We start from the raw sequence: 12,952 nt of genomic DNA, 5'->3' as shown, positions 1-12,952 counted from the left end.
TTGTTCTGACGTGTCTGTCTGAGATGAGGAATCTAAAGTTCAGCAAGGCTAGTTAAGTTGCTCATGAGGGGCAGAGCTGGCATTTAAATCCAGGTCTGCCTGACTCAAATCTTTGGTTCTTTTCCATTTTACCAGCTCTGGGGAATTCAGGAGATAACCAGCCACATCTTTATATGGCTTTATCATAAGAATTTCAGCCGCTTCAACTCTGTTTTTCCATGAACTAACATCAGCTAAATTTAAAAGGATGGGAGCTTGCCTTTATGCTAGTGCCTCTTTTCTTCTCTGATGGAAAATTGAAGAAAACTCAGTGCTTGTGAAAAAGTATTATTTCTTTGAGGGTTAAGGGATATTCCAAGAGAGATTACAGAGGAGGCAGTGCTTAACTAGGTGTCACTTGTGTGACTTGTGTAATTGGAGGGAGGTGACCGTCACCCAGGGGACCACCTGGTCTGCTCTTACTAAGATCCCTGCCTCAGGTGCTACATTTCATGAAAAATAAACCAAAAAGCCTGAGTAGCAAAGTTTAAAGTACAGTGGCTAAGAGAGGTTTCAGGAAGAGTAGTGGGGCAGAGCCCTGGGTCCTGAACTCCAAGAATGGGAGTGGGAATGCAGTCTAGAGCTGGGTAAGTTAGGGAGAGCCAAGGCCAAGGCTGAGAGAATTTCTGCCCCAGGACAGCCTCTGCCTGCAGGAGTGATCTGGGCTTGATCTGCTGGTCCAGGCCCCCACTCTTGCCCTCATTTCCTTTTTGGTGCCCATAGCCCACCTCCTCCAGGCCTTTAGCCTGCCCTTGCACACACGCAGTACCTCGGGTGCGCTCCACCTGCCCTGGTGGATGGTAGAGCTGGGTCTGAGGTGCTGGAGCAGCTTGAGGGCAAGAGACAAGGCCTCCCTCCCTTTCTGTTTCTGTGGAGATGCCTTCTCCCAGCCCTGGGCAGGCTTGTGATTTTGAATTCAACCTGTGATCCGCTGGGTCTTTGGCTTGGAAGACCACTGGCCACTGTGCTTGCTGGCAGCTGTCAGACTAGTTTTCTTCAGTGAGAGCTTATTTGATCTGGGCAAGTTGAGCAGTAATATGCCTTGGGGAGTCCCTCCTGGGAACCTTCTCCTAAGGGGGCCCAGACTACCTGTGCCTAATATAAAATGGGGGACAGGGCTTCCCAGAGAGGAGGGGTAGTGCTGAGAGAACCCAGGCACCCTTGTCTCTTGGCAGTGATAGAAAGTTCCCAGTTGAGCTAGTGTGTAAGTGGAAGGGACAGGACAGTGGGAGAATTGGCAGAGCTGAAACGGGAACCAAGCCTACTGCTTTCCTGCGATCTTCTTCCCCCATTGTGCTGGGCCACCCCTGCAGGTTGGAGGGCCCCTGGCAGCCTGGGCACCCCCTCCACCCAGCCCCACCCCAGGGAAAAGCTGCTGCTGAAGTTCTCACACATCCATCTGGCTTCAAATCATGACTCACATTCACTCTCCTTAGACTGGAGTGCAGTGCTGTGCGGTAGGCAGCAGAGACCCCCAGCCTCTCCTCAGGAGGGTGAGTGGCATTGCTGCCTCAGGCACCACCTGAAAGCTAGGAGTTGTTTGTGGGTGATGCAGGTGATGGGATTGGGCAGATTCAGGGGAGGCTAGCAGGAGGCTCTTATGCTTGATTTGGACATGTGACTTTCACCCTGTGATTTAGAAGCGTCCCAGGATCATCATCCTCAGGGACAGTGAGTGTACCTGTGGGACTGGAGGGCTAAGTGGAAGGTGAAAGAGAGAGATCCTCTGCCAGGAGCAAATTCCTGGGCTCTGGGTGCAGGCTCCTGAAAGTGGAAGCCTCCCTTCTACTCCTTTTCTTGTTGGGAGGAAAAGACCGAGTGGAGCCAAGTGTCCCAGAATCTCTGGCCCATCCATCCTTGTAGCCAATCCACCAGCATACCGGGGGTGGGGGGAGTCAGGAGCCCACCATCACCCCCCTACTAAGACGTCTTCATTGGCCAGCTTGAAAACGTCTCTCTGGGCTTGCTTTTCCTTTCTCATCTACTTCTCTTTACTCTGCATTTGGGTGTCCATGTCCTTAAAGACCATAAGCTCAGTGACCTCAGCCTTGGCCCCAGCCATTCCCAGACCTGACTCCTCTGGTAACTTGGGGCCTATTGAGGGGGCTTTGGCTTCTGCTCAGTTGTGTGGTCTGTTCACCGCCCTCCTTCTCCAGGCCCTTTGGGGGTTGGGGAGGGCTGGGCTCAGGCTTCCCTAGGAAATACAGACCACTTCTCCTTGTTCCTGCTCCTCCGTCTCCGTCTCCGGCACAGGGGTGCCCTGCTCTTGAGGGAAGGGCCTGGGGTTATAAGCAATGCTTTTGAAGGAGAAAGGAGGCGTTATTAATAAGCGAGCTGAGCAAACAGGGATGGGTGGTCACCCTGATTAGAAGCATGGAAAGAGTCTTAAGGAGGCTCGCAGATGCCTGGGATTTTTTTTAGGAGCGCTACAGTCTGTGCTTCAGGAATGAATGGATTTGCCTTCTGTGACTCTGTGTCTTGCCTGGGGCCTGGTCTCTGGGTAGTGCAGGTCCCCGCACGTGGCCAGAGCAGTCTGGCACTCCGCCTCCCTTTTCCAGTTTTCCAAGTTCTTTCTCAGGGGTGAGGGACTCCCACGCTGCCGTCAGCCGGGTTTTCAGAGCACTGTTTCTCAATTAGCGCGGCTTATCTCTGAAAAAGAAGGTACCCAGTGACCCCAGTCACTGGCCCAAGGCCACAGGAGCTACTGGAAGGGCTCCAGATTTCCTGGGAGCCCTCAGGCTGGGACTTAAAGGGTTAAATCCTGGCCCTGCAGGGACTGCTCCCAGCTCCTCTGGTGGAGTGAGTGTGCATAACAATAGCAGTGGGAAAATTAAGCCGAAAAGCTTCAGCTTGCTAGGTGGGAGGGGTCCCAGAGTGCCTGGGAGGGCAGAGGCATGTCTGGCACCTTACTTGGCAGAACCTTACTTTGTTTGGGATGTAGGTAGGGAGCTCTGACCACTGATACTGACTCCCCACCACCCTCAGTTCTTCGTTGCATGGGCCTGGCCAGCTTCCTGCTCACTGCTTGCTCTGGCCTTTTTCATTTAGGAAGGGTCCCAGGCTTCCCCAGATATGTTGGGGTTGGGAGAGTTGTCTGCCAAGCAAAGTTAGGAGAATGATCCCTGGTCACAGGCATTTTCTGTCTGGGGCTCTGGATTTCCTGCAACTCTTCCCTCATCCTGCCCCCTGCCTAGCATCTTGCCTACTGGGAGGGAGTCCTGAGGAATAGAGCAGGACTAACAAGGCAGCTCTGGTTTGTCCCCCAAGTTAGTTCTTCTTTTCAGTACTTTCTTTTCTCAGCTCTTGGTGGCTGATGGGGTTTAAAGCTGTACCATAGATTTAGAGTGTGGTCCCTGGGTTTTCTACCCAGGAATTCTGGCCCCGGTCTTACTGACATCCCTCCTCCAGGCACCTGGCACTGTTTGAGCTATTTGGAATCTGAACTAAGGTGCATCTGGCTCTGAGGTCTGCCTAAGACCTCGCTCCTCAGGTTCCTCAAAGCCAGGCCTTCACCCTTCAGGGGCCTTTCCTGCAATACCCAGGTTATGACTGTGCTGCTGTATGTGCCAGGCAGGTGTCCTCACAGGCTGGACTTTGCCTCTTCCATAGCCCAGCAGGCAGGTTCCTCATCTCAGCTCCTCACTCTCCATCTCCTTCTCCTCCTGTGGCCAGTCTCAGAAACCCCAAGAAGGGAGAGGAAATTGGTAGTGTTCCTGAAGAAAGAGATGGACTTCCACTACCCAGGCCCTCATCCTGGCTCCGTGTCTTCAGAATCTCCTGCCCTACAGTGAAGCAGCTTTACCTCCAGCTGCTTCTGTCTTCCAGACCCCCAGGGTCTGCGTTGCCCCGTAGGCTCCCAGAGGCTTAGTTCAGGGGGGAGTGGGGCAGCCAGTCCTTGGAAGGTACTGATGGCCTGATACCACTGGACCTTTGCACTCTGGAAGAGGGGTCCTGGGAAAGCTCAGGCTGGAAGTGGGATGAGGGTAGGCCAGAGTTACTGCTGAATGGGTGTTGAATGGGCTACAGTGGGGCAGAAAGCAGGCAGGGAGGCTGGGGCGGGCTTCTCTTATTGCCTGCCTTCTGTCCTGCAGATTGGAGATACTCCATGACACACACTCGGAGGAAGTCTCTTCCCATGCTGAGTTCAGGCCCCACGGGCCGCCAGGAGCCCCTGCAGATGGAAGGCAGCAGTGTGGAGCAGGGGGCGGAGGGTGTGGAGCCAGGCCCCCTCGAGAGCCCAGGGCACCTCATGGGGCGCCGCAAGAACTACCCACTGCGGAAGCGCCCATTAGTTCCTGAGAAGCCCAAGGCCTGCAAAGTGCTGCTGACCCGCCTAGAAAATGTGGCCGGCCCCCGGAGCGCAGATGAGGCTGATGAGCTGCCCCCCGACCTGCCCAAGCCCCCTAGCCCGGCCCCATCCAGTGAGGACACTGGCCTCCCCCAGCCCCGCAAGCGGCGCCTGGCCTCCCTCAACGCTGAGGCCCTCAATAACCTGCTGCTGGAACGGGAAGACACAGGCAGCCTGACAGGCCCCCGCCGCAGCCGAGGGGGAGACCCCCACCGCAGCAGGGACCGAGACCGGGCAACTGGAGGCTGGGCCTCCTCCAAGAAGCGGCCCCGGCTGGGGGACCTCGGAGGAGGAAGTCGGGACCTGTCCCCAGAACTGGCACCAGATGAAGGGGCCCGCCGAGATGGTGATCCAGCTCCCAAGAGACTGGCCAGCCTGAATGCAGCTGCCTTCCTAAAGCTGAGCCAGGAGCGGGAGCTACCCCTGCGGCCACCTCGTGCTCACCCAGAAGCAGATGGGCACTCTGCTGAGCCACTAGCACCAAAGGCCCTGAGGCCAAAGTGGGCCAAGGTCAATGGCAAGAACTACCCCAAGGCCCGGCAGGGGCCTGGCTCTGGGGAGGCTGCAGGCCCCCCTGGCTGGCAAGGGCGCCCGGAGGAGCCATGGCCATCTGCCACCCCTGGTGGGCCCTCCAGCCAGCCACCTTATCAGCCCCTGAGCAAGGCTCTGGAGAACCCCTTGGGGCTGCGCCCCCACCTGCCCCTGCTGATGGGTGGGCAGGCAGCGCTGAAGCCAGAGCCCGGGCGCCCAGGCGAGGAGTCGCCTGCCCCCAAGCAGGAACTGCACCAGCCCTCGTTCCCTGCACCTCAGCTGTCCCCCCTACCAATGCCTGGTAACCCCGCTGACTACAGTGGCCTGTATGGTCGGCCTGAGCTCATTGCACTAGGCAACTTCTACCTGTACTGCAGCCAAGACGGGCTGCAGTGTGGGGGCTACTCCTCCTGCCCCATGCTCCCTGAAGGCAAGCTGTCCCCAGTGGCTGCACCTAACGAGGGGCTTCTCTTGGCCCCGAGCTCAGTGCCTGCTGGCACCCCTTTCCAGCATCCTCCATGGGGTTCTCGCTACTGCTCCAGTGAGGACGCTGGAGTGAATGGCTACAGCATCTGTGAAATGTTGTCCCCGTCTCTTTCCCACATCGGCACTGCCTGTGGTGGCTGCCCCTACAAAATGCCTTTTGCAGCAGGTACGCCTTCCTGGGGGTGGGATGTGCTAGGGAGTCTGAGACATGATATCCCAGAAGGGTGGGTCTTGGGTTGGGGTGGGACTCCATGGGGTATACCTACTGCATGAAAGGGTAGGAGGTTTTGAGAAGGGAGATTTCCCTAGTTTTGTGCCCCGAGCCTAGGAAGTTCCCAGGACAGAGGTCTATGTTTAGCTCCTAGCAGCCCTGCTCTGTCACCACTGTCCTTGGAGGCCTCTTGGCATGGCAGCATGATGGTAGAATGGTCAGGGAGGGTCTCTCCTCCCTCCCCATTGGAATACCTGTTCTTAGACTCTGAGTAGCAAGTTCAATGTTGAAAGCAGCACTTTGGCCAAGTTGTTCCCATGTCCCTCCTGCCCTCCTCAAGAAGAATTAGAATTCCTTTCCAGGAGCCCAGGTCATCTGCATGTCAGTCAAGTTCAGCATGCACAAGAGGGGTGGTAGGTACCAGGCCTGGTAGGTGGTGCCAGCTGCAGTAGGACAGCTTCTCCTTGGCCATACAGGCCTTAAAAGAGCAGTTACGCCCAGATTTAGCATCACCTTGCTAGGTGCGGACAGGATGGGCACCCTCAGAGAACAGACAGGCTGCAGTCAGGGCCTGTGGCTTTGGTGTCTACCTTCTTGGCAAGATCCAACTACCTCAGTGTCATGCTGCAGCTGATGAGACACCCCTAATTCATCTCTCTTCCCCCAAACTGGCAGGAGTGTCCTTTCATACCTCTCCAGGTGCCCTTCTTGGCTCCTGAATGGAAATGAGGGGACCAGAGCCATCCTGGCCAGTAGGTCTGCCCTGCTGTTGGTGAAGTGCAGGGCCAGGCCTTCCCAGTGCTCTCCCCTCCCCTCCACGCCTCTTCTTGAAGGGGTCTATAAAACAGCTTTATAGACACCTGACTCTGGCCAGACTGGTTGTTTCAGGTTCTGGTGTGAGTTGGAGCTCTAAGCAGTGAGAGTAGGCTTCTTCTTGGGCTTTTCTTCCTCTTTCCTACCACTCACTAACTCTATAGACTTCTAACCCATGGGACCCAAGACCCTTATCCCTGTGCCCCGGGACACCAGTAAGCACCATGTGCCAAGCGCCTGTTCTTAGTGCTTTATATATATATGGGAGGCCATATGGCATGTAATTGAGCACAGACTCTGGAGCCAGACTGCCTGGGGTGAAATGTTCTCCCCACTTCCTTGGCCACGTGACTGTGGAATAAGCTGGTAACTACTCTGTGTCTCAGTTTCCTGAATTGTAAAATGGAGGTAATAGTACCTACTGCATAGAGTTGTTGTAAGGATGAGATCATATATTGATAAAAGAAACATCCAGGACACACTCTGTGAAACTCACTTTATGATATTCATTCTATTGCAAGGCACTGAGAGGTAAAGTGACTTGCCTAAGGTCACACAGCTGGTTAATGGCAGATCTGGGACTCACATCCTGGGCTAACTCCAGATCCTCTGCTCCAAAGTACTGGAAACCTTGGAGAAGGAAGATTAAGCCAGGGCTAGAGATGCTGTTCCCGATACCTCCCCTTCTTTTGGGTGGCGTTGATGTCTGTGGGCCAGTTTCCAAGGTCAAGAAAAACCCTTGGCCAGTCACTGACAATCCACCTTAAGGGCCTCTGACCCCACCTGCCACCTCAGTGGCTTCTTGGGTTCACGCTTAGAATTAAGATGGAAGCAGGCTCTGAAGCCGAGAGCCCGGGAAGGTCACTGCTGATCCTTACCTGCCCTGATCTCCTCTCTCCTTTTCCAGAAGGCTGCAGGTCCCTGGGCCAGCTGGAATTTCCTCTCCCGGAAGCTGGCCACCCTGCCTCACCTGCCCACCCCCTCCTTGGATGCCCTGTGCCCAGCGTACCACCTGCAGCAGAGCCTGTCCCCCATCTTCAGACACCCACCTCGGAGCCCCAGAGCATAGCCCGAGCTTGTCCCCAGAGCGCCAAGCCTCCTAGTGGCTCCAAGTCTGGTCTGCGCACGGGCTCCAGCTGTAGGCACACAGCGCGGAGCAAGGCTGCCCGCAGACCCAGCCACCCCAAGCAGCCGCGTGTCCAGCGTCCACGCCCACGCCGCCGTCGCCGTCGCCGCACTAACGGCTGGGTGCCCGTTGGGGCTGCCTGTGAGAAGGCCGTCTATGTCTTGGTGAGTGCCGTTCTTGACTGAAGGGGAGAAGGGAAGGGTGCTGGAAGAGACATAGGACCTGCAGGGAGGTAGAGGACTCCAGAGAGGATGGGGGCTCCAGCTCATTTGTATCCCAGGAACCCCTCACCCTGGGCTAGCCTGCTCCCCCATACCCTTGTGATCCTGCGCCCTGCACCTTGGGGAGTCAGGGAATGTACAGTCAGTCACAGCTGGTGGCTGCCGTCTCTGTCACTGATGCTCAGGGAAGCTTCCTAAAGTGTCTTCATCTCTTGTCCCTGTTCATGCCATCCCTTTTGTCCTGGATTATAAAGCAGAGGGCTTTCAGGATAATATATAAAGGAATAGGCAGAAATTGGGATAGCAGAGAAAATGACTGATACAGGAGTATCTGGATGAGGAAAAGAATGTCGACTAAAATTTACTGAGCACTTCTTAGGTGCCAGAACTAAGCTAAGCACTTTGCATGCGTTATCTGCTTTCATCCTCACCACTGCCCTGTGAGGTCCATACCCCATGGTCCTGTAACTACCTTCATGTCACGGATGAGGAAACAGGCTTAGCAGTAGGTGAAGTCATTTGCCTAAGGTAGTGCCACTTCCAACAGCGGTTTCAGAGTCTCATCCAGACTGTTCATTAGGAAACTTGAGGACCTACCCAGTGCTGGGGGCTTGGAACGAGAGAACCAGCTGTCGGGAGTATGGTGGTTAGAGTGCCGCCCCAAAAGCTTCAGTCCACTTTCTTACCCCTGTTCCTATTTCTATCCTTTCTCCATCCCCATCCTCCCCTTGAAAGCCAGGCTCAGGGAGGAGGAGCCAGAGTGCAGACTGCTTTTGCAGTCTCCCCTCCTCTGTGCTTTGACTGTCCTGAGGAAAACAGAGAGGATGGCACTCCTGCTCCCTCTGAGTGTGGTCCCACAAGCCTGTTTGTGTCACTGGTTTGTTGCTCAGGATGAACCGGAACCAGCCATCCGAAAGAGCTACCAGGCAGTGGAGCGGCATGGAGAGACGATCCGAGTCCGGGACACCGTTCTGCTCAAGTCGGGCCCTCGGAAGACGTCCACACCTTATGTGGCCAAGATCTCTGCCCTCTGGGAGAACCCCGAATCAGGTATCCCCGCCTAGAGTTTGACTTGGCCCTAGTCCCCTGCATTCTTGGTGGAGTCTGCCTTTCACTAAGCCAGCGTCTGTCTGCTGCCCAAGTGCTTGTACTTGGTTTGGGTCAGCTCATTAACCTTTCTGGCCACCTAGTCCTGGACACCTGTCACTCTACCTCTCCTGTCAGTGCCTTTCCTTCCTTCTTCCTCCATGCCTGATAGCATTCCAAACCACTGAATTGCAAGGCTTGGCCTGGGCAGGGGACAGAGATGGCTGGAGCCTGCAGGATTGGCCCAGGCTTTGAAGTTGGATGAGCCTCCAGGGCAGGTGGCCAACCAGCCAGCTTATCTAAGTAACTCTGGAGTTGCTAAACCAAGCCATGGTTGCTTCTTTTCCCCTCCCAGGAGAGCTGATGATGAGCCTCTTGTGGTATTACAGACCAGAGCACTTACAGGGAGGCCGCAGTCCCAGTATGCACGAGGTGAGCTGCCTAGTTGGGGAAAGGTGGGGACATTGAGAACATGGTAAGGGGTGGCAGGTAGCGTGGGCAGTCAGGTGCCTGGATTCATCACCTTGGACACCAGAGAACCTGGGAAAGGGCTTGGGTTTTAGCCTCTTTCCCCAGCAATGCCCCATTTCATGTTTCAAAAGGAATAGTAACCTTTGTCTTGAAAGGTGGGGCAGAAAGGGAGCTACGGGAGGCAGGGGGTGCCAGAATGAGAGCAAGTAGATGTGTGTTCCTGGTGACAAGATAGGGGCAATGAGGCTGCACATTTTTCCTGTCTGTAGCATGAGAGGGAGGGGAGAGAAACTCTCCTAAGGCCCCTAGGCATCCACCAAGCGCTGCATGCTAGGAGGGGTCATGCCTTCTGGGTGTGGTCCCTCCACCTTGAGTCCGGGCTCTCTTTTACTCTTTTTCCCCTCACTGGGACTTTTCACCTAAACCAGAGGATGTGCACCAGTTCCCCTCTCCTCCCTGGGCTGGGATGGGGGTCGAGAGGCTGATGACAGACGGGCTGGAGCAGGCACCTGACTAGTTCTGAGTAGGACAGCACCAGGAAGAATGCCTTGGGTGCTAGATAAGGAGCAGCTAGGCTGGAATTCCGGGGATGCTCCCTGGCTTTCTGGGCACTAGCTGGAGTTATCTGAGGTCAGTAGTCCAGCAGAGGGTTAGTGTCTGCTTTGCTCCTGGAGTTAGGTGCTTCCCACCCTGGTAGCCAACCTCCTCCTCTGTTCCCTTTGAGCCTTTGCAGAATGAAGTCTTTGCATCCAGACATCAGGACCAGAACAGTGTAGCCTGCATTGAAGAGAAGTGCTACGTGCTGACCTTTGCCGAGTACTGCAGGTGAGTGGTGCCCTGTAGCTCTGGCTAGCCTCTGCCCTCAGACTCCCCAGGGCCGTTTGGGGGCTGCCTCTGATCCCCAAGGGGATCTCACTTGCTGGGCCTGACCTTCCAGAACTTTCTTCCCATAGTCTGCTCCCATCACCTTTTTTTTTTTCTTTTAAAGAGAAAAATTGTTCTCCCTCTGAGGCAGACTGATGGAGACAGAGTTGGGGGAGGTGGGATGGTTACAGTACTGGTCTCAGAAAATTAAGGAGAATTGGCAGGCGTTTGGGAGTGAGGCTCTGGTGGGGGTTGTTCCCTAGGGATAGAGAAGATGGACTGGTGATTGACAGAGAAGGCATAGGCCCAGGACAGGGATAGAGGCAGCCCTTGCGGAGGCAGGAGGGGATGTCCCAGCTCTGGGCAGGGTGGGGAAGGAATTGGTTTTCCTACAAAGATAGCTGTGGTAAAGACAGTGAATGGTGTGTTACTGCAGATTCTGTGCCATGGCCAAGCGCCGAGGCGAGGGTCTCCCCAGCCGAAAGACAGCACTGGTGCCCCCCTCTGCGGACTACTCCACCCCGCCACACCGCACAGTGCCCGAGGACACGGACCCTGAGCTGGTGTTTCTTTGCCGCCATGTCTATGACTTCCGCCATGGCCGCATCCTCAAGAACCCCCAGTAGCCTCTTCACGCCCACACGGGGGCCACCCACGGGCAAGTGGGGCTCAGGGCAAGGGGCACTGCTTGAAGCACAGCACTTGGTTAAGGGGCCACAGGAGCCTGAGGTTGCTGGCCTGTGGTTCTCTTTTGGGGGGGAGGGCAGGGGCCCCTGTGGGGTTGGGCCCTATGGGAGGGAAGGGGAGGCCAGGGTATAAGAAAAGCATCAGAGCCCTCAGCTTGGCCCAGGGTACCTCTCTGTGGTTCCCTGGGTAGAGGCTCCTGAAGAAGCTGTCTTCTCTGAGCCTGGGCCAAGCCTGAGGGGCATGGGCTCTGGGGGTGGGGTTGGGGGAAAGGTCCTTCAGGAATCAAGCCCAACAGGCGCTTCTTCATCCTCCCCCTGGGCCGTTCGAGGGGGAGTGGGAGCCAGCTTTACCTCACCCACTGTGACCCGCTGCTTCCCCATCAGCCTGGCACCAGGCTCTCCCAGTTTCTAGCACAGCTCCGAGCTCATTCCTTTGAGGCCTAGAGAGCCAGAGACTGGCTTCCAGAGCATTGACTTCCCCCTCCTGAACTTGGGGCCTTTCCCTGGTATTCCTCTGTTGCCCCTGCAGTAGCCCCTGGTGCTGGGACAAGTTTCCCAGCCCTCATAGTCATGGGTGTGGCCCATTTGTGGGAGTCAGCTTCCTGTCCACCTCCCGATGAAGGCCGCCCAGCAGGTCTGGCTTCCCAGAAGTTAACTGATAACATGGGGTTTGTCATGTCCTAGAGAGCAGAAGGGAGCTGGGAGGGGGTGGGGGCCAGGGGGCAAGGAAAATTGCTACCTGATTTATTGAAGACTTCTCTTGCCTTACACTTGGAGGTTCTAGAAAACCTCTTGCAGAACTTCACACATGACTCTTCAAGCCACACCCACCTGAAATCAAACCAAAGGAGTGCTGTGGCTCCCCTTGCCCTGACACCCCTTACCCTAGTCTTTTGTAGATTGCACTAATTTACATCCCAGTGAGAATCAACACTGTATCAGACCACAGACCTGCTGAGCTGCAGCCACTCACTCTAGGAGCTAAGGACCTGCATTTTCAGTTTGTTCCTGTTGCCCAGGGGCCCTATTCTCACCTCATGCTGCTCCCCAGAGTAGATTAGGAGGCTCAGCCCCCTGCTGCCCTTACCAGGACTAGGCCCTTAGCCCTGGGGCACTCTGTAGGGGGACTGGAGCAGCCTAGTTCTTTTCCTATTTGTACCAAAGAGGAGCCTGGTGGGGAGAGGGCGTGTGGCTCGGGCCTAGCGCTGGGAACCACAGTGATTCCCCAGGACACAACTCTGGGGATGGGAGCCCAGGAGGGCAGCACCAGGTCCCTCCCCCCTTGGGAAGGGTAGCATGGGCTAAGGAGGTGGCACTGGGTGAGGACCACTGGGCTAAGACCCATGGGCTAAGGAGGTGGCACTGGGTGAGGATCACTGGGCAGGAGCTGGAGAGGGAGGTGGAAGAGAATCCCGGGGGCACTCCCAGCCAGCCCCCAGTCCTGTGCTGCCCCTGAGCAGACGGCTGTTCCTGATTGGTCACTGGCCTTGGGCGAGGCCTGGACCTTTCAGAGGTGAACTTACATATGGGAACCAGTCCCAAACCCTAAGGGAAGGGACTTGGGTCCCCTTGTATTGAATAAGCTGTTTGGAGGAAGGCATCAATCCAGGAGGGTGGGGCAGTAAGAGAGGTTGGCAGAGTGGTTGCAGGGCCATGAGGGCTCTGGAGAGCCAGCCTTGGAGCCTGCTCTTTCCCAGGGTGCTGGGCCCTTGTTGCCAAGGAGCCCAGCCTCACTCAGCAGGAGGCGATCAGGCCCCTCCTCCCAGGAGGCAGGGTCTACTGACCAGAACTTAAATGCTTTTGAAATCCCTTAGATGTGGAAATATTTTTTCGAACCTGAAAATGCAGCTGGTAGAATTTCAATGGACGCATAATTCATGTAAAATATATTTTAGTTGATATTTTGTAAAATGCACTTTTTGTGTGTGTCGACCCTGGTTTCTCAGATCTGTATTTCAGTGTTTACAAGGGAGAGGAGGGCCTTTCCTCACCTCCCTTTTGACAGAGATTAGAAGTACTTCTTTAAGAAAAAAAAATAAATTTGAGAAATTGTATTGATTTAGAAAAGGA

General features: G+C 55.5%; 1 protein-coding gene across 6 annotated transcripts in view; it reads left to right on the top strand.

Moving 5' to 3' along the window:
- BAHD1 (bromo adjacent homology domain containing 1) overlaps window positions 1-12,952 on the top strand; it is a 24,901-nt gene extending 11,949 nt beyond the window's left edge. For 4 of the 6 annotated variants that reach the window (XM_021097680.1, XM_021097694.1, XM_021097670.1 and 1 more), the window contains 6 exons: window positions 4,131-5,570; window positions 7,336-7,718; window positions 8,666-8,825; window positions 9,217-9,293; window positions 10,057-10,157; window positions 10,633-12,952. In XM_021097680.1, coding sequence (XP_020953339.1) covers window positions 4,145-5,570; window positions 7,336-7,718; window positions 8,666-8,825; window positions 9,217-9,293; window positions 10,057-10,157; window positions 10,633-10,822 — 2,337 coding nt within the window. In that variant the 5' untranslated portion in view covers window positions 4,131-4,144 and the 3' untranslated portion in view covers window positions 10,823-12,952. Of the gene's footprint in view, window positions 1-4,130; window positions 5,571-7,335; window positions 7,719-8,665; window positions 8,826-9,216; window positions 9,294-10,056; window positions 10,158-10,632 lie in introns of those variants that run through there. The other 2 variants (XM_021097688.1, XM_013993174.2) reach the window with 2 other exon arrangements.

The sequence above is a fragment of the Sus scrofa genome, chromosome 1, assembly GCF_000003025.6.
Source record: "Sus scrofa isolate TJ Tabasco breed Duroc chromosome 1, Sscrofa11.1, whole genome shotgun sequence".
Classification (NCBI taxonomy): Eukaryota; Metazoa; Chordata; class Mammalia; order Artiodactyla; family Suidae; genus Sus; species Sus scrofa.
The sequence above is the reverse complement of the archived record's forward strand: the minus strand, read 5'-3'. Positions and strand labels throughout refer to the sequence as shown.